At 38.1% G+C, this 19,770-nt stretch overlaps 3 protein-coding genes across 3 annotated transcripts in view; all 3 read right to left on the bottom strand.

Annotated features, from left to right (window-relative positions):
• The window catches only part of nck2b (NCK adaptor protein 2b), a 38,126-nt gene extending 22,986 nt beyond the window's left edge, over positions 1-15,140 (bottom strand). Inside the window, exon 1 of the mRNA XM_056751113.1 lies at positions 14,949-15,140. The gene's annotated coding sequence lies outside the window, so the exon portion shown is untranslated. The remainder of the gene's footprint in view (positions 1-14,948) is intronic.
• On the bottom strand, positions 5,328-10,170 carry LOC130425064 (general transcription factor II-I repeat domain-containing protein 2-like). Its single transcript, XM_056751115.1, has 2 exons — positions 9,029-10,170; positions 5,328-6,840 (listed from the first exon to the last, which is right to left on the bottom strand). The coding sequence occupies exons 1-2, from the start codon at positions 9,911-9,913 to the stop codon at positions 5,887-5,889; spliced, it is 1,839 nt and encodes a 612-aa protein (XP_056607093.1). The 5' UTR covers positions 9,914-10,170; the 3' UTR covers positions 5,328-5,886.
• A 2,083-nt stretch (positions 15,141-17,223) lies between the features above and the next one.
• On the bottom strand, positions 17,224-18,331 carry dph3 (diphthamide biosynthesis 3). Its single transcript, XM_056750873.1, has 3 exons — positions 18,154-18,331; positions 17,781-17,855; positions 17,224-17,531 (listed from the first exon to the last, which is right to left on the bottom strand). The coding sequence occupies exons 1-3, from the start codon at positions 18,259-18,261 to the stop codon at positions 17,460-17,462; spliced, it is 255 nt and encodes an 84-aa protein (XP_056606851.1). The 5' UTR covers positions 18,262-18,331; the 3' UTR covers positions 17,224-17,459.
• Between the last annotated feature and the right edge of the window lie 1,439 nt (positions 18,332-19,770).

Raw genomic sequence — 19,770 nt, 5'->3', positions numbered from 1 at the left:
AAACTTTGGAATTCATTTTTCCATCGATGACAGTAATCCGTCCAGGGCCTGAGGCAGCAAAGCAGCCCCAAACCATGATGCCCCCTCCACCTAATTTTACCGTTGGGAAGAGGTTTTGATGTTGGTGTGCTGTGCCTTTTGTTCTCCACACATAGCGTTGTGTGTTCTTTCCAAACAACTCAATTTTGGTTTCATCGGTCCACAGAATGTTTTGCCAGTAGTGCTGTGGAACATCCAGGTGCTCTTTTGCAAACTTCAAACGTGCTGCAATTTTTTTTTTGGACAGCAGTGGCTTCCTCCGTGGTGTCCTCCCATGAAGTCCATTCTTGTTTAATGTTTTCCTTATTGTAGATTTGTCAACAAAAATGTTAGCATGTGCCAGAGATTTCTGTAAGTGTTTAGCTGACACTCTAGGATTCTTCTTCACCTCATTGAGCATTCTGCGTCGTGCTCTTGCAGTCATCTTTACAGGACGACCACGCCTAGGGAGTGTAGCAACAGTGCTGAACTTTCTCCATTTGTAGACAATCTGTCTTACCGTGGACACATGGACATCAAGGCTTTTAGATATACTTTTGTAGCCCTTTCCAGCTTTATGTAAGTCAACAATTCTTGATCGTAGGTCTTCTCAGAGGTCTTTTGTGCGAGGCATGGTTCACATCAGACAACGCTTCTTCAGAACAACAAACTCAAAACTGGTGTGTGTTTTTCATTGGACAGGCCAGCTTTAATCAACACATCCAATCTCATCACATTGATTGGACCCCAGGTTGGATGACTCATGGCTCCAATTAGCTCTTGGAGAAGTCATTAGCCTAGGGTTTCACATACTTTTTCCACCCTGCACTATGAATGTTTACATGTTGTGTTCAATAAAAACATGAAAACGTATAATGTTTGTGCGCTATTAGTTTAAGCAGACTGTGTTTCTCTATTGTTGTGACTTAGATGAAGATCAGAACACATTTTATGACCAATTTATGAAGAAATCCAAGTAAGCCCAAAGGGTTCACATACTTTTTCTTTCAACTGTAAGTGAAAGGACAGAAGAATCCTTTCTATCTTTCCATTCAAGGTACTTGACTCCATACAGATGCAAAGAATAATCCTGAGGGTCTGCCAGAGGACCACTGCAATAATAAGCTTTCCATATCAGCATCTCTGTTTGAAACATAAATTGGCAGGCTGCTGATATGTATTTCCTATGTATCATTATATGGGCTTGACTTATAAATCATTATTATAAGACTATAACAGAGATTTTTGGCAAACTTGCCTAATTATTCATTTGTTGTTTTAAACCAAGAAACATATGGATTGCATCATTAATAAATATACACCATTGACAGACAAACTTACAGTACATTGTGTCTTACATCTTCAAGTCATCAGTCATAATCCAACTAAACCATACCGGCCAACAGTTAACCACTGTTATATACTAGTATAGCAAGCATGCCCTTACAAAAAACATGATTTTACAACAAATAAAGGCCGCAAAAACGTGGTTGATTTGCTATAGTTAACCCATGGACTCCAGAAATGAACTATGATTTGCTCCAGTGGCCATTAACCTACTATATAATATAGTATCGGATACTAGTAGGCAAAAACAGTCATAAATAATATGCTTGAAACAAATTATTCAAAAATAGTGAGTGACAAATACACGGATGCTCTACTGGTCTTGCTGAGATTTGTGAGTGTGCATTGGATGGACACTATTCTATCCATTCCCAAGATCCCATGGGAGCAGTGCAGCCGCGTCAATGTCAAGACTTATTAAAAGTAGAGGAAAACTGTAAGATGACCCCTTTTTTTTTGTCAAATTCAGAGATTTACTCATCGTGACAAATTTGTGCTTGATTATGACTTCAAACTGCATTATTTTCAGGCCTGTTGTTTATATATCACAGGTCAAAGTGCATCCTGGTCACATGACAATGAAAACCAGGGGGATGTGGTATGTCCAGAATGAATTTATGCTACAAAAACACATACTATATAGAGTGTACACTATATAGAACAAACCTATTGTGATTTTGGATGCAGGTTAATTCATAGCTTTACTACAAACATTATGTTTTAATTATGACGACTGTACTGAGACTATAATCTGAAACTATTTTTGTTTATTATGGTTTTACTGTTCTGCTACTGTAGTAAAATGATAATGTTTAACACATCAGATGACTACAGCGCTGAATGAGCTTTGTCACCAGGCAGGTGAAGATGATGACTTCAGTCACAGCAGAAGTGATGTGTTCGGAAAATTTCTTCACATTTGCTCACAGCTGACAGCTCATACCATTAGTTATTTTCATATCGCCCACACAGATACTGAATGAGTGGATGTAACAAAAAACCCTAATGTGCCAATGGACTGACAGCATGATTATAACGTAAGCTAAAATGATCCATCAATGGTTGACCAATTAGAAAAAATAAGCTTGTCAAACGTCCCTCTTGCAAAATGCAATAACAAAATATTATTATCTTAGTCCACTCGTCAGCACATGCACTTCACAGATGATCCTCTAGTGCAGACATTTGCGGGGTTTCTGTTACTAGTCTTTGCTGTCATGCAACCCTCGTACACTCCTACACCCTATCAAGAACCCTGCGTTAAGCAAACGAGCGGCGTCTTGTATGGCCTTCTCATAAGGGCAGTAAATCGCTTTCTCGCTCATTCTCCTTCACAACACATTCCTGGTGGAACATTCTTTCTAACTCTGTCCGGTTAACCACATCTCTCAACACATTCAAAAACTACTTAAAAATCTCTTCAGTGAATATTTGACAGACAAATGAGAAAAAAAGAAAGAAAAACACTAAGCCTCTCGCTTTCTCTCAACAGGTATTGGTCAAGATTTGCTGAAACTAGTAACTATGTATTAGCATCTATTGTATTATTGCTCCTATATGGCTTATCGCTTATTGCTCCCTGAACTTTGAGCTTTGGATAAAAGCCTCTGCCAAACTGACTACATGTAAATAAGCTTCGAACCTAATGGAAAATCCAAAATAGTGCATTAAAACCACAAGTGCATCCCATTCTAATTTCCTAATTAGAACATGTGACCCTGCTTGCGAAAACCCAGCAAAAGTCCTTCATAAAATCACCCTAAAGAAAATATAACCATATCTTCAATATTGATTGAATAATGCCACAATCTTTGTGAAATTATTGTTTGAAATGAATCTTTGATGGTTGTTATCTAATAATCAATTAGATTATGAGACTTTATCCTGGGTTTTCACAGTGTGTTTTTACAATGTTTACATGCTGATCAATAATGTTAATTCTAAATGTAGATAAAAACGTTATGGTTAATAGAATATCATAAATCTAGTCGAAAGGTTGGAGACATATAACAAACACTAAACAGACAGATACAAATGCTTAAATTTTGCTTCATTTTGTTAACTGTTGTGTGTCCATTTACCTTCTCTGCATGTCTGCACTAGTGTTGTTAAAATAAGCAAGTGTTTTCTGCTCTTCATACATAACAAATGTATTTGGCGGCGGAGAAGCAGCGCGTCGAGCGGAAAGGGTTCAAATGAAGCGCATTTGCCGCTAGATAAGATGTAAAGAGGATATAGGGGCAAAAGATCAATTACATAAATGTTCCTGAGAGCACGTGTGATGTGATTCTCCGTTGTGTAGACGCGGGGCTCAATCTAAACAACCAAAATATTCAAAAGTTTTAAATGTTTTAAATTAATATTAGGACCGCGGTCCGCCAATTCAGGATGACTGCTATAGTAAGTACATACAGTTCAATTTTATTACTCAGTACTTAAATGTATAACATGTGTAAAATAAAGTGTGACCAAACAAACTGTGACTTGACACATGCTTTAAACAAATTCTAAAGTTGTTCATAGAGGAGACCGGCAGAGAAGGAGACTTAATGTATCTAAATCTTCTATTCAACAATATTACAAGCTTTTGATTGTTAGCTTCTTTATGGACCCCCACACACACAATTTTAGCATGCATTGTCTCACTTCTGATGACAAAATGCGGTTTGCAGGCTTCCTCCTACTTTTCTGCATCCTGTTTGATCAGAAAAGAGGCTTCAATATTAAGTACGATAATAACAGAACCATTATGAAGTCATGCCGCAACTCTGAGAACTGAGAGAGGTTGCGGCTCAGTACAGATTGAATTCTGTTTTGCAGCTGAAATGTACTCACTGGCACATTGACACATACATAAAACAAGCCTTTCTGTTCCTAACGGTGAAGAGATACTGGCTGAGAAAACAAGCAAATCTGGCCTGAGGTGACTATGTAAAATATAGCATAGATGTGTACATGTCTGGCAAACCATGAAGCATGAGTCATGCAAATATGAAGCTGACCGCACATATAGATGACAAGATGTATTATCTGCGAAACGACAGCTAATTCAAATTTTATTAATTCTTAATGTGAATTAGGAAGACATCAGCTGCTTAAAAATAAGACAGGAACAGCAGGGGTGATTCAGTAGCTCTTCAAGATTATTCTCTGCTTTATTCTGGTCTGAGACTAATGGGTAAAAATAGACTAAAAGCATGCCTGGAGGGGGAATAAAGAAAAAATAAGATTATTCAGCAGTAGTCTAGAAACATCCACCAAATTTCTGAAACAATTCCTAGTCACAGTGATCTGAACACCACCCATACATTAACACTACTGTGTGTTCTTGCCTCTCTTCATTCTGTTCATAAGCAGATGGATATCAAAGTCATATTGTCCCAATATACATTTGCATATTTTGCATACTTCATTCCTCATTTTATACTGTTGAAAGTTATGTTCCAGTAGCGTTTTGATGATTTTTAGTGCACACCTTGAACTGCTATTTCCATAAATTTGTATTTAAAAAATAACCCAAGCTCTGGTTCCCTCGAAAAAAACCTTAGAAAATACCTGTAGCTGATCTTGTTAATATTAAAAGGAACCTTGAGTATAGAGAGATGTATAGCTTAGTATATTAACAATGGCATTGACTTTATAATGTGAAATTAAAATACACTGTACCTATCATAAACTTTGTAAAAAAAATCATTTGCCTTCATCATTTTTTTTTTTCAAAATCTGCGACGTCAAATGGTTGCAACCTTAACCCGTTCTCTAACGCTGCAGTGAAGCACACATTTTTTCCGTAAATGACAGTAAAATATGAGACTTAAAACATAGAATCAGATATATAATACACAGGAACAGCAGGTGACGATATGTCCTCTTGACACAAGCCAGCCTGCCTGCAATAACAGAAGAATGCGTCCAGTAAGCATCTCTTCAAGGTAAACATGCATTAAATCAGGGGTGTCAAAGTCAAATGGACGGAGGGCCAAATAAAAAATTTAGCTACAAGCCGAGGGCCGGACTGTTCGAATGTTCATTGAAAAATTTTTCAATGACGCATATAGTCTAGTGAACCTAATTGAACCTACTGAAAACCTAACAAATATATTCCAATATGATCAGATAAATAAAGCAATATTTTCTTATGGCTCTGTCAGTAATCTTTAATTTTCAACAGACACAAAAGACAAATTTCCTTTATATAAAAATCCCCATAACATGAACATTAAATGAAAGAAACCGGTATTCAAGGCACCATCAGTAGCCTATATTTTCTATTTTAGCAAAAGTGGGCTAAATTTACTTCAAAGAAAAAAACAATAATAGCAATTTTCTATCATCCACTCAACTGAAATATTTTTAAAATATAATTGGATTGAAATACAATAAAATAAAGTGCAAAAATCTATTAATCAAAAACAACACTTTGTTTAAGGAGAAGTAACATGCAGTGAAAACAAATATTAAACTTTAACTTTTAAACTTGAACTGAGTAAAAACTCTAAATATGTGATTGTACAGTAATGTTCACTTGTTTGAGGTTGAGGGTGATACTTGGTGGTGTCCCATCTTTTCCACAAGTTCATCAATGTTCGGGGTAAGGCTCTGAGCTGAGGAAATCCTCAGAATTGAGTGGAGGTGTTCAGCAGTAAGTCGACTTCTGTGTGATGTTTTGTTCAGGTTCATCAAAGAAAACAGTTGTTCACACAGGTATGTGCTGCCAAACATAGACAACGTTTGAGCAGCCTGGATGCGCAGCTGGGGCATTGTGTCGGGGAGGAAACGGGCGAACTCCGCAGCACCCACTGCCGCATATTTTGCCCTCAGTGCATCATTGCATTGGAGGTCAATCAACTCCATTTGGAGGTTTGGTGGTGAGCTTTCCACGTCAACAGCAAATGGGTTACCGAGCAGTTCCAACCTGCTTTTTTGTGCTTCAAAGTCAGCAAATCGGCGTCGAAAGTCAGCGGCAAGCATACCTATTTTATCAGCCAACTGTGCGCTCGGGAACGCACTGGTAGAGAGCTTCTCTTTCATGGTCTGGCAGCTGGGAAAGTGGCTCAAATTTTCTTTCCGCATCTGCGTCTCCCACAGAGTCAGTTTGGTTTTAAATGCCTTCACTGTACTGTACATATCAGAGATGACATGATCCCGACCCTGCAGCTGCAAGTTCATTGCATTCAGATGACTCGTAATGTCACACAGAAAAGCCATTTCACACAGAAACATTTCGTCTCGGAGTTGTGTTGTGTCTTTCCCTTTGCTGTCCAAGAACAGACAAATCTCCTCACGAAGCTCGAAACATCTTTGAAGCACCTTTCCCTGGCTTAGCCATCGCACCTCTGTGTGATAAGGCAAATCACCATGCTCCGTTTCTAACTCCGTCAGAAATGCCTTGAACTGGCGGTGATTCAAACCTTTGGCTCTGATAAAGTTAACTGTGCGCGTGATGATGCTCATTACATCAGGGCTCCAGACTAACTTTTTTCACCAGGAGCACAGTGGCCCCCAACTGAAAATTTTAGGGGCACAACCAGAAAATTTAGGGGCACATACCGTAAATCAACATGCTAACCAAATCTACTAATTTCCACTGTATTACTAATAAATACTTTAATAATAGATGCAGAAATTACAATGTTCTGTTTCAAATTCAGTGTCACATTTTATTCTGCACTTTTGAAGATGCAACAACAAGGTAAACTGACAGCACCATCGTTGTCATGACAGTACATATAGTAAACAAAATACCATACATTCAGAATAAAAAAAGTGCTTAGTAACAAAGTGCTTAGTAACCTTTCGGTCATTTCACAGTTACAATGTGACTTTTTTTCGCCACACCAACCTCTGACTCTGCATCATCATCCGATGGTGACACTGTAGACTCTGGCACTGGTACACTAGCCGCAGGTCGGATGAACGAATCAATAGTTCGCTTGCTCATAGCTCAGACACACGCACATATGTGACCCTGGACGACAAAACCAGTCTTATGGGTAAATTTTTCAAAAATGAGATTTATACACCACATGAAAGCTGACTAAATACACTTTCTATTGGTATATAGTTTGTTATGATAGGACACTATTTGGCCGAGATATAACCATTTTAAATTCTGGAATCTGAGAGTGGGAAAAATCTAAATATTGAGAAAATCGCCTATAAAGTTTTCCAGAAGTAGTCCTTAGCAACGCATATTACAAATGATGGGAAATAAATGAAACTTACACCATTGATTTACCACAGCTTAAACTGTATACACACACAATTTCATAAAAATAATTCTCCAGGAACATATAAAATTTTACACTTGAGCTGGCAACGAATCATCATTAACAGAGGCAGATCTACATGCTAAGATGATGTTTTGTTTACATTTTGTCAGAGCAAAATTGGCATAACTTTGACATAAACAACTCATGAAAACCACTACTTTGTAAAGAAGGTATTTAAGAACGTTTGTGACTAACTGACCTGAACTTTGAAGAATTTTCCCACTCAAGCGGGTTGAATTCTGAGTCCGCAGTGAACACTTTGTATTCCTTCATGGCACGGAGTCGAAGCGATCTAAACATTGATTGAATTCGTCGTCTTCCGGGGCATCCCCTTATGTCAAGCCGGTCTCTGGACATTCTGTATTATCTTCCCAATGATTTGCGAAACAATCATTTACTAGGTTCGTTAAATTATTGCTGTCATTAGTGTTTAGATTGAGCAAACACGCTTCCATCAGAATCCATGTTTTGAAGCGCGATCATGACGGATTGTGTACGCTGCGCACGTGAGACGCTATAGCAGGCCGTTGCTAAGAGGAAACAGGTTTGTTTTAACACTCTCTATTGGCTTACCCTTGTAATGACATAGAAGAGAGTAGATTAATTTGAAAGCGGAATCTCTTAACTTTACATAGATAGCAAACTTGAATGGGTAGTTTTCATAGAGCGGACAGCAGCGAGTTAAGTTTGTAGGCATGTTTCTGACCATTTTTTGTTCGCGATATTAAGGGATCGACTCACAAAAATAAAGTTTTGACATATTTAGGGTAGGAAATTTACAAAATATCTTCATGGAACATGATCTTTACTTAATATACTAACGATTTTTGACATAAAATAAAAATTGATCATTTTGACCCTAACAATGTATTTTCGTCTTTTGTCAGAAATATACCCGTGCGACTTACGACTGGTCTTGTTGTCCAGGGTCACATATCAGGTTGTGATGATATTTGTCTCCGTTTCCTTCCCACAGATGTTTACGCGCGCTCGATTATCTCTAGGCCCCTCCCCCTCCACGCATTTTAGCCACTTACAGTGGCCTTTTCCTATTCTTCTCACACGCATTGGCCGCCTCACAGACAGGCATCACTCAATGAAACGCGAGTGTGTGCTCGCGTCTCGTGAGTATGTTTGCGAGTGTGTGTGTGTGCGAGTGCGAGTGTGTGTGTGTTTGCGTGCGTGTGCGCTCGCGTCTCATTGATTATTTCATTGCTCATTTCATTGATCATTGACGTGCCCCTTCCACGTTTAATGTATAAAAAAATACGGAGGGTGGGGGAGGCAAATTTACTGGTAGCAAATGTGCGACTGGATGTAAAATTCAGTCGCACACTCTCAAATTTTGGTCGCAAAATGCGACCATTTGGTCGCAGTCTGGAGCCCTGTACATGCTCCATTTTCAAGGCTTTACCGCACAACGCTTCCTGGTGTATGATACAATGATAAGCTGTCAGCTCACCTGTCGCGTTTTCCTCTTGCATCTTTTCCCGTATCTTCGCCACCAGTCCGCTCCTGTGTCCACACATCGCAGGTGCTCCGTCGGTTGTCAAACCTACGAGTTTTTCCCAAGGCAGCTCCATCTCATTTACACATCTTGACACCTCTTCATACAAATCATGCCCCGTAGTTGTGCCATGCATAGGACGTAAAGCCAAAAACTCCTCTGTCACGCTTAGGCTGGAGTCCACTCCGCGGATGAAAATTGACAACTGGGCAATGTCAGAAATGTCGGTGCTCTCATCCACAGCCAAGGAATATGCAATGAAATCTTTTCCCTTTTTCACAAGCTGCTCTTTTAGATTGATGGACAACTGGTCTACTCTCTCGGCAATGGTGTTTCTGCTCAGACTCACATTTAAAAAGAGTTGCCTTTTTTCTGGGCAAACTTCGTCACAAACTTTAATCATGCAGTTTTTGATGAAATCCCCCTCCGTAAATGGCCGGGCTGATTTAGCGATCTCTTCTGCCAAAATAAAACTGGCCTTGACAGCAGCCTGGCCTTGTGATTTGGCTTTTTTGAACAGAGCCTGTCGAGATTTGAGGCCTCGTTTTAATTCCTCTGCTTTTTGTAGCCTTTGTTCCATGTCCATATTCTTGTTTTTGTCCGCGTGTTTCGTTTCATAATGTCGTCTCAGATTATACTCTTTCAGTACCGCCACACTTTCTCCACACAGAAGACACACAGGTTTTCCAGCTACCTCCGTGAACATATACTCCGACTCCCACCTTGTTTGAAACCCCCGGTTCTCAGTGTCCACCTTCCGTTTTGCCATTTTTGATGGGTATCTGAAAGTTAATTTTACTGTGATGCTGACGACTGCTGTGCCAATAAATATTGAAATGAAGCAGCCTACTGCTCGGTGCGTCACCGTTGCATTGTGGGAAATGTAGTATTGGTGCGTGTAAAAGATCTGCGGGCTGCCGGCTTGCTGCGGTCTGCGGGCCGGTTCTAATAATAAATCAAGATCATCCCAGGGGCCGTAAAAAACCTTCTCGCGGGCCGGATGTGGCCCGCGGGCCTTGACTCTGACATATGTGCATTAAATCATAGCTTTAAACCACCATCTTTAAGACAGTTAAGTCTATTTAAGACATCATCATCCACCATTATCGTATACTTTATACATTATGAGAATATACTGGTTAACACAATAATAAGATGCTTGCAGTTTGGTTATTTATTCTGTATTAGAGCACACGTAAATATGAGCCCCCGTCAGCTAATGCCCGAGTGAGAGAACTGGCAAATGCTTGTAGTGTTTACAACTACGAAAGCTATTACAACGTATTAAGCCATACATCTCATACCCTGGGTTACTTTTAATGGTCTCATAAATTCCTTCGGTAGCTGAAGGTGTTTTTTGCACAATTTAAGCATAGAAAACAATTGTTATGATACAGTTGATGTCAGGTTTAACTGTTGGTCTGAAATATGTGATTTAATTTTGATTTTGCCTGGAATTTCAGAAATGTCTGTTTTCCTCTATTCAAGTAGAGATAGGCGGGCTCAGATATTGCTGGTATTGAAATTACTGCCAGGAGGCATTGCAAACATGGCCGCCAAGTAGCATGAGACTTTCGTGAGATACATGAAAATCAAATCGTGTAAGAAAAACGTCCGGAGAAACCAGGGGGGGAACAGGTATATTAGACAAAAAAACAACAGGAAAATAACATTTCCATAGAGAATCACAACCAAGGTGTGAAACACTGAAATATAAGTGAATAAATGAAATCCTGTGGCCTTAACAACTGCTGCAACACAGCCAGGAAACTAATTATTCCACACATCAATTACAAGCACACTCTTCACATCGCCTGCAAATATTTGCCACCACAGTACTACTATAAAGTATTAACACCTATGTGTTTGTATCACTAATATAAAAATCTATCAAAGCAGCAACATTAAAAAAATCTGATTTTATTCAAATTCAAAAATAAAACACTATCAGCATGATAGCATCATTTTCACGGTTAAGACCCTCTAGCATTGAGCCTTTAAACTGTGAGACATCATCAAGTGAGAGAAACTGACACGCTCTTGGCCCATTTCACAGAAAGTAGTTAAGGTCATCTGACTTAATTAAGTCATTTAAAGAACCAGCAGCCTGCTATCACTTCACACCTGAGAGGGAGCAGAAAAAGACGGATGGAGAGCCAGCAAGGACGACAAGCTGTAATTTTGTTTGACAGGCTGTTTTACGGTCAAGCAGAACCTCTTTTTCCACCCCTCTCCTTCACTCTGACCTCCCCATATCTGTCAGAAAGTCCTGCTTCTCCACGCAACAGTCATATTCTGGAGCATTTCTGCACATAAAGGGACACATAAACACATGTTTCTAGGCTGAAGAGCATTCAGCTACATGCATTTAAAGAGATTGTTTAATAATAAGGCTGGTGACATCTCTACCTTTACCGAACAAAAACAAAACTAAAAGGGGATTGAAGCAAGATATCCTAACACTGTGTACATTAAATGTAACATGACAAGGCTTGTTCTTAATATGCTTGTTGTGTCGCATCGCGCCACATCCAGTGTGCTCAAAATGTACAATTAAAATAGGTTCTAATGCGTTTTATTGTCTTTTATCATGTTGAATCGCACCCAGCCACATCTGATGTAGTCACGGTGTAACACAAACCTGCGCACAGCCAGTTCTAAATACATTACATTTATTTAATAATTAATACATTTCTAGCAATACTGCACACGAAACAAATCACAGACTATTGGTTTTGTAAATTGATATACCAAATTGTTAAACCTCACTAGTAAACAAGCCTGACCAAATAATACCACAACTTGTCCTTGACTGCAGTTTCCAAAGTGTATTTCCAATATGATTACAAACACCTATCGAAAATAATTAATTTCCAAAAATGCTATAGCATTATGTGACCCACAGCTAAACATGCACGTGTTGTTTATTATTTTCCTTTGTTGTGTAATGAACAATGATAACAACACTGTGAACTAGTTGCACAAAATGTCTCAGATGCATTCATGGTCTTAAAATACATGTAACTGCAGTGTAAATAATCACTTTTAATGCAACAGGATTACAGCTCAATGAAACGCTTAAAGTTTTCAAACATTGCGCAACTGCGGAAGAGCTGAATCTGTGGTGCTTGACTTAGCCTGTTCGGCTTAAGGCAAGAGAAGTTTCATGTCTCCACCATCCACAAGCTTGACAAGCTCCAAATGCTCTACATCCACACTTGCCTGTGAACTGACGAGATCATTGTGTTACTTGGTCCATGATCTGTGCTGAAACATCTGGGTCTGTGATGGGCTCCACCATTTAACTGAGATAATATCACATTTGTTCTCATTTGCCACTTTCTGCAAGGCGTTGTGGGTTGATCACTGCTACTTCTTTTAGATATAGCCACAATTGCCAAAACAAGTATTTTGATAATGAATGGACCAACTACAACTCTAGTTTAGTTTATTACAAATCGTATCATTGGTGAGGAAAAACACAATAAAGACAAATGACTTGCTGGTTTGTTTAAACCACACAGAAATACAAATCTACCACTTCTAAATCTGCACTAAAATAGGTCTCCGGAGGTGTTTTAAAAACGCCCACAGAGTGAGATGACTTTCCTTAAAGAGATGTTACGTTTAAACTTGGTTTTGAAGATTATAAAAAGCCACAGTGTTTAACTATTAGGCAAGAGTCCCTACACTTGGCTTTATAGCACCCTCTCAGTAATAAACTGGTAAAGGAAAAGGTCATACTAGTATAACATGAAAAATTACACACTTCACCTTTACAAACCTTTCATTTAAACAGTCCGAGCAATGACATATTTTGCTGTGTCAGGCACAGTGGAATGAAGGAGGCTACGTAAACAAAGTGCACTGTCACAATTCTTCTCATGTTCCCAAACATGCCTTTACACGGTGTTATAACAGTGAGTCAGTCATTGTGTAATCTGCAATGCCAAACACATTTTTATATACACTGAAGTACACGTAGTATTAAAAATGAGCAATGATAAAAAATCAGATGAAGTGCATCATCAGTAATCTTTCCTCTCTTGTTTTGTACTATGTGGCCTTTCTATTGCAATCCTTCTGCCAAAACGGTTTTCAGAAAGGTCTTTTCTACCATTACTAGCGGGAGTCAGAGTTTTAACGTCCTGTCCATAAGACAAGGAGCCAAAACTTTTGTAATTTGTCCTCCTCCCGGTAACTTTTAACAGAGCCTATTTATAGAAACGCTTCATATTTTTCCTGGCACTAATGACAGGCTGTGCAGTGTGCACTGATGAAATATTGAGATGCTACATTTTCCCAGACTGTTAATAAAACATGCATCATCCACGCTGAGCAGCTAACTGTTCTTTTCCTGCACTGCATGGGGGAGAATATGAGACTGTAATGAGGACAGAACATATAGTTAACAGCTATTCTCTTCAAATCAAAATATGTGGAAGATGAAAAAGCTCACTAAAAGTATATCAACTTGATAAGCTTTGCAAAACAGAAATCGATACAACATTGTTTATTTTCTGTCGTCCTGTGCAGTTGTATCCCAAGTCCCACATTGTGTCAGAAGCCTCAAAAGTGTTTGTCCGATATTCATTAGCATCATCTGTGATCAATTGGAAAGGCTCAGAGATGCTATTTCACGCTCAGCAATTAAACTCTCGACAGGGAAGAGGTTCCGGGGTTCAGATTTAGGGGGAGGATGTTATTTCTGGCAGTCTTGATCCCAACAGAGAGATGAAGCATGAACATTGTGAAAGAGTGAGGCATAATTATTTTCACACACCCCCTTTACCAAAGAGCCCACTGACAATGTGTATCTATCTCTGTTAAACTGGCCAAACAAACACAGTTCTTCAGTATTTATATTGGAATACGGATGAGATCCAGCAGAGACTTAAGAGAACTTCCCATTGAGAGAGATTCTGCTAAATCTCCAACTAATTCAACTTGCCATTGAGTGAAGAGTGAGGGTTGTACAACATGATGTTACTCTAACACATGAGATATAAGAAGCACATTAAAGCGTGACTTTATGTTCGAAGGTAAGTCTCTGGAAGGGCTGACAGTGCGAGACGGGAAATCTTTGACCTATTGGACACATACTACACTTATATCCTATAATGTGACTACCGAATGTCTGATACGATTTACATTATTTACCACAAAAACAACAGAGAGCAATGAGACCGGTGTACCATGTTTCAATCACTCAAATAATAGCAATACATGACACTCGATTCAATTCTGTTTATGCACACTGCCTGCTACAGACAGAGTCTGCTCCTTTGACACAAGAGCACAGTAAAATCGGGGCTGAGTAGCATAAACTAATGTTAAAAAATGTCAATAATACAAACAAAGTAAACATTTTAAATAACAGTATCAACCAAAACCACACTAGAAAAGACTGAGGTACAATAACAACAGCGTCGCGATATTTCTCATTATGTTGTACTTGACTTGTTTATGGCATAGGCAAAATAAAAAAAACAAAAGCGTTCCGATCTGATCGTTCGCGGATATCGCGAATAAGGTTCAAGGAATCGATTCTTATTGACCTCGCTGCTATTGTACTGTCGTGGGTACACAACAGCTTGATTCGGTATTTACCAGCGTCAGTAAGAAAATATATAATCACTCAGTGACTTTAAAAGTCTTCTGTGGTTTATACGCAATTTAATGAATCTTTCGCTTTCAGCTAGACTTTTTCTAGGGATACCTCTAGTAACAGCGAAACAACGAACGCCTCCCATGATGCTGCCACACACACTCACACACCAACTTTAAGCGCTCGTCGTTTTTACCTTATAGGTTAACTCCTGGCGGATCGGGAAGAGAAGGGATGCTGAAGGAGACGGGCTCTATACCGATGAGCTCCGGTGTGAATGCATTCAGACCAAGGCGACGACGATTCCTGTTTGTCTTGCTTTTCGTTGTCCTCCCTCCTCTCTGGCAGGCCCTGTAGGAACTCCGTCGCAGCGCGCTCCCGCTGTCTCTCCTGCTCTACCCAGCGCTTGATGACGTCACCGCTGCCCCGGGCTAGCGCTATTCGTGTTTCAAACCCATCTGGAGAGTTTCTAGAATTAGATTTAATTTTGAAACGATAGAACGCATTTGTTGTCATTTATTTCCAGACAATTATGGTTATAAAGGAGAAGAAGGTGGTGAAAGTGAACCTTCTTTTATATTAAGTATGGAAACTATGAAGAAGATGGTCAAAAGTGTTTGATTAACAATCAAAAGGATTTTTTTATTCACAAATGCAAGTTGTTTTAACCCCCCCCCTGTTTGTTGTATTTAAAAATGATTTAAGACAATACATAAACACTAAGAAGAGAAAAGCTAGAGTAATATTAGATCTATTTGATAAATATAATCTTCGATGATATTTTCCCCTTTGCATGATCTATATTTATAATATGGTGTTTATTTAAAGTGTCAGTTTACCATTTTATTTTTGTCTGTTTATTTCTTGTTATTTCGATATATTTCATGTGTTGTTTTTTCTTATTCTTCTGTGCATATGCCACTTTACAATTTTTTGTTGAATGTAGATTGCATGCCATTTTGTTTTGCATCCTTAAAAGGGATATTTCAACCAAAAATGAAAATTTATTTCAAACTCAGGTTGTTCCAAAACTGTAGTGAATGATTTGTTCTGCTAAACACAAAGTAGGATATTCGGAAGAATGTCAGTCACCAAACAGATCACATTCCCTACTGACTGCCACGGTGGGGAAAATAAATACTATGGGAGTCAATGGGGGATGAGATCTGTTTGGTTACTGGCATTCTTCCAAATATCTGACTTTGTGTTTGGCAAAACAATTAAATTTAAACAGATTTGAGGGTGAGAACTCGATGACAGAATTTGTGAACTATCCCTTAAACTGCTTTTACGGACAATTATTTCAGTAAAGGGAGTGTGTGTGTGCAGCTGTCCACATCCCTGATCGGCTCAGTGAGAAACAGAGTTAAAATGCTATTGACAGAGCAGTGTCTGATGCTGGCTCATGAGGGGAACCCAAGGTCATCATAGACCTTCAATATCATCTGAAGGACAGCATACTGCTGTGCACTCACCACGACTGGCTGCTGACAGGCCGTATAACAAAATCTAGATGACAGAAAATCAATAAAAGCCTAATTGTGATTTGTAAATGTACCGGATGCAGTTGCAAAGAGGATACATTACTGTGCAGGATTGGACTAACAATGCCAAAACATATATACTGTGCATCTGTGCACATACATTGACATTTAAAGATACATTGACATTTTAAGATACATTTAGATGAGACTCAAAATGAATCTTCATGTATGCTTATTTTATTATAAAAACTCCACTTATAACAGCAAACACTGAAATATGCTGTTTGCAAAACTGTTTTTGCATGTAAATTGCATTTATACAAAGTGACTTCCTTAAGATTCTATACAGTTGAAAATGTCATAATATCACACTCTAGTTGTAATATAAAGGCAACTCATGCCACATTTTATAAAGCCGATTTTTGCAGCCGCAACATATTTTGTTATTTGGGGTAATTTATGTGAAATCTATGCACACAGTTTCAGATATAATGTCAGCGCATTGCCTTAAAACTTAGGCTAATGTGCTCCGAGATGTTCCGATAATGCATGTCCACTACAAATAGTGCAACATATTCTAATTTAAACTGACATTCGAGGTGTGACCGGCCATTATGGTACATTCAACCTCTTGAATTTGGACTGACGTCTGAACTGATTGCCCTACTAAAATCTCTGAAGCAATTTTTAATATATATCTTGGAGCATGTCTTGTGCATTACATACTATTTTTAAGCATTTGTCATAAGTTTTCTCGGTCTTATTTACATCTAGGCTACTACACTACTCTGTTAACTGTAATATATGGCAATACAATTATGGGACCATTGGACCTAGTATGCATGTTTAAGTGCTGCCCTCTAGTGTTTAAAAAGCAATCCTATGTAACATACTGTATTGTTCATGTTAAGGTAGAAAAAAGTGGTAATTTGTTTCTAATTGTTAGCCTCTTGTTATATATATATATAATACGATATATAATTGAGCTCAAATTCTCAACAATTTATTTTTAAATAAGAACAGAAACCATTTTAAAAGAGTTAAAAAAAATAACCAACAGAAGGCTACTTTATGTGCAATATCTTGGTGCTAAAAGAGTCCATGAGGTCCAGGCAGGGCTTCTCACAAAGTATTTGGAAACACAGCAAGTAGCTCTATGAAATGAGAACTGCGTATGTTAAAGTCCATTGTCAGAGTCAAGGATTAGGAGTTACATCCATGTCTCAGCTTTGGGCCAGCTCCACTTTTCTTTCTGTTTTTGGTGCTTCAATTACTTCTCCACAAATGAACTCATCCTACAACAAAAAAAAATGCATGTTTAGTCGATTTAAGTTTCAAATAATGATTTCAAATTTATTCATCCACTCACATGTTTAATTATGTGTTGCTTACTTTCTTCAACAGTACCAAAAGATTACATTTTAGAAATTTGATGGTGACTTTTTACTTAACAAGCCTTCTTTTTTTTAGGCCAAGCACAACAAATTTACAACCGAGCAATTTCACTCTTCACAAATATCAAAGTATCACCATCCTGCTCTTACCTTATCATAGATGACTTTCACTACTAGTGAGCAGCTGGGACAGGTTGCCACTTCTTCACCGTTTTCAAGATCCTCCTAAAAAAACACACCTTACCTTATTAAACATATATCGCCTGAACTAAGAGATAATTAAAAGTTTGCCCCAAATTGTAACATGTATGGTTTCTCTGGGTGTGTGTATAGCAAGTCTATGAGTAAATGTATTCATTCGTTCATTCATTTAAACCAGAACACCATAAGGGGGGAAATAAGCGATTGTAGATATTCCATGATTGAAATAAAGTTGATTATTTGATACTATCCTAACGTTATTCGTTGGTCTGAGTAACTTATTAAGTTTTGAGTGTCCAGTATTGCTTGCTTGATCACTTACCTTCGTTATGGCGAATCTGTCCCCACATGGACAGGGGAAATAATACGTCTCTGTTTCTTCGTCATATTCAAAATCTTCAATTTCAACTTCGTCGTGAAATACCGACATGTGTTATCTATTTAATTTGTTCGAATACTAAACCTACAGCAAGCCGCTGATTCAACATGCGCCTCTCGTGACGACGATGTCGCAGAAATGTGACGTCATCAAACAACACTAGATGGTCACATTTTATCCACCAGAGGGAGACATATTCATATCCTTTGATTTTACTTTATTTCGCGCATTCTTACAGTACTTGTGTTACAGTAACACAATACAGTCAGCATATACAAGCATTTCTGAAAAATCTGAAAAAAGGTTGATTATGAAAAGCTAAATTAATTGAATTATGGCCCTGTGATAGGAGGTCAGCTTTGCAATAAAGCAGTGAATTGTCACTGCTAGACATTCAAGGGTCAACGAGGCATATTACTGGAAAGTGAACGTGTTAAGGAACAGCTTGCCAACTTCAACAAAATAAAATAAGAGATAATCTAATTTCTTTATAAGAAAGGGACAGTAAGGGACACTCCAACAAAAATGTGTAAGCAAGGTGGCACATCCAACACAACTTAACAATTTTTTTTATTGAAATGTGTTGTCACAAGTGTTTGTCTTTGATTACAAGGTACCTAATTACTGTAAATCTGAATTTTTACTCTTCATTTCATAGTCATTCCTAATGTTAGTTATTTGCATTAGCTTAAACTATCTAAAAAAACATTACATTCAAAATCTAAATTTAAATTTGTTAAATGAGTTTGAAATACATTCGATTTTTACTTATTGCTATTGACTTTTTATTCATTAATAATTAATAAGAAGTTTAATGCTTTCAATTGTTACAGGTAATGGTTAATTTAGATTCATCAAAATTAGAATTTTGAATTCAATGTTTTTGTAATGCATGTAAAATTACTTAAAAATTAAGAGTAATCCACGTAGTTACTTTTACATATAGTAATGAGGTACTTAGTAATAAGACAGCAATAGTGATAACACACTTCAATAAAACTTTAGTTTTTAGTTTACTTGTGCGCGATGTGCCACCATGCTTGGACATTTGCACTATCAAGAATGCTTTCAATTGATGCCTTGATCGGTATCCATGGTAACAAGCAAAGATTTGATTAGTGTTTCTAGTGAGAGCACATTTCCACATCCTAGTTGTTGTGTGATTTACTATTTATTGACTCTTTGTGTTTACAATAAATACATGTTATATTTCTGGTGAATTACTTGCCTGGCCTTTTCCTCGTTAGTTTTTCTGCCTTTCTGCAAATTTATTTAGCCTGCATTTATTGGATCTGTTGTAAATGTTTGCATTGTTCGCATTACATTCACATCATGAGCTCAATTTTCAAGTGCTCTCCATCATGACTCATCACTCACCAGTGCAGCACTCAGGCTGGTTTGGAGACCCTTCCACAAAACTGTGTCTGATATAACTGTGGCAACCCTGTGCATCACATCAGAAACTGCCTAAAGACACAGGTAACACTGTACATAGGCTTTCTACACTGTGGAATCTCTCAATCTCTCTATTTCATTCACACGCACGTCCTGACTGTGTGA

The sequence above is a fragment of the Triplophysa dalaica genome, chromosome 6 (assembly GCF_015846415.1).
Source record: "Triplophysa dalaica isolate WHDGS20190420 chromosome 6, ASM1584641v1, whole genome shotgun sequence".
NCBI lineage: Eukaryota > Metazoa > Chordata > Actinopteri > Cypriniformes > Nemacheilidae > Triplophysa > Triplophysa dalaica.
The sequence above is the reverse complement of the archived record's forward strand: the minus strand, read 5'-3'. Positions and strand labels throughout refer to the sequence as shown.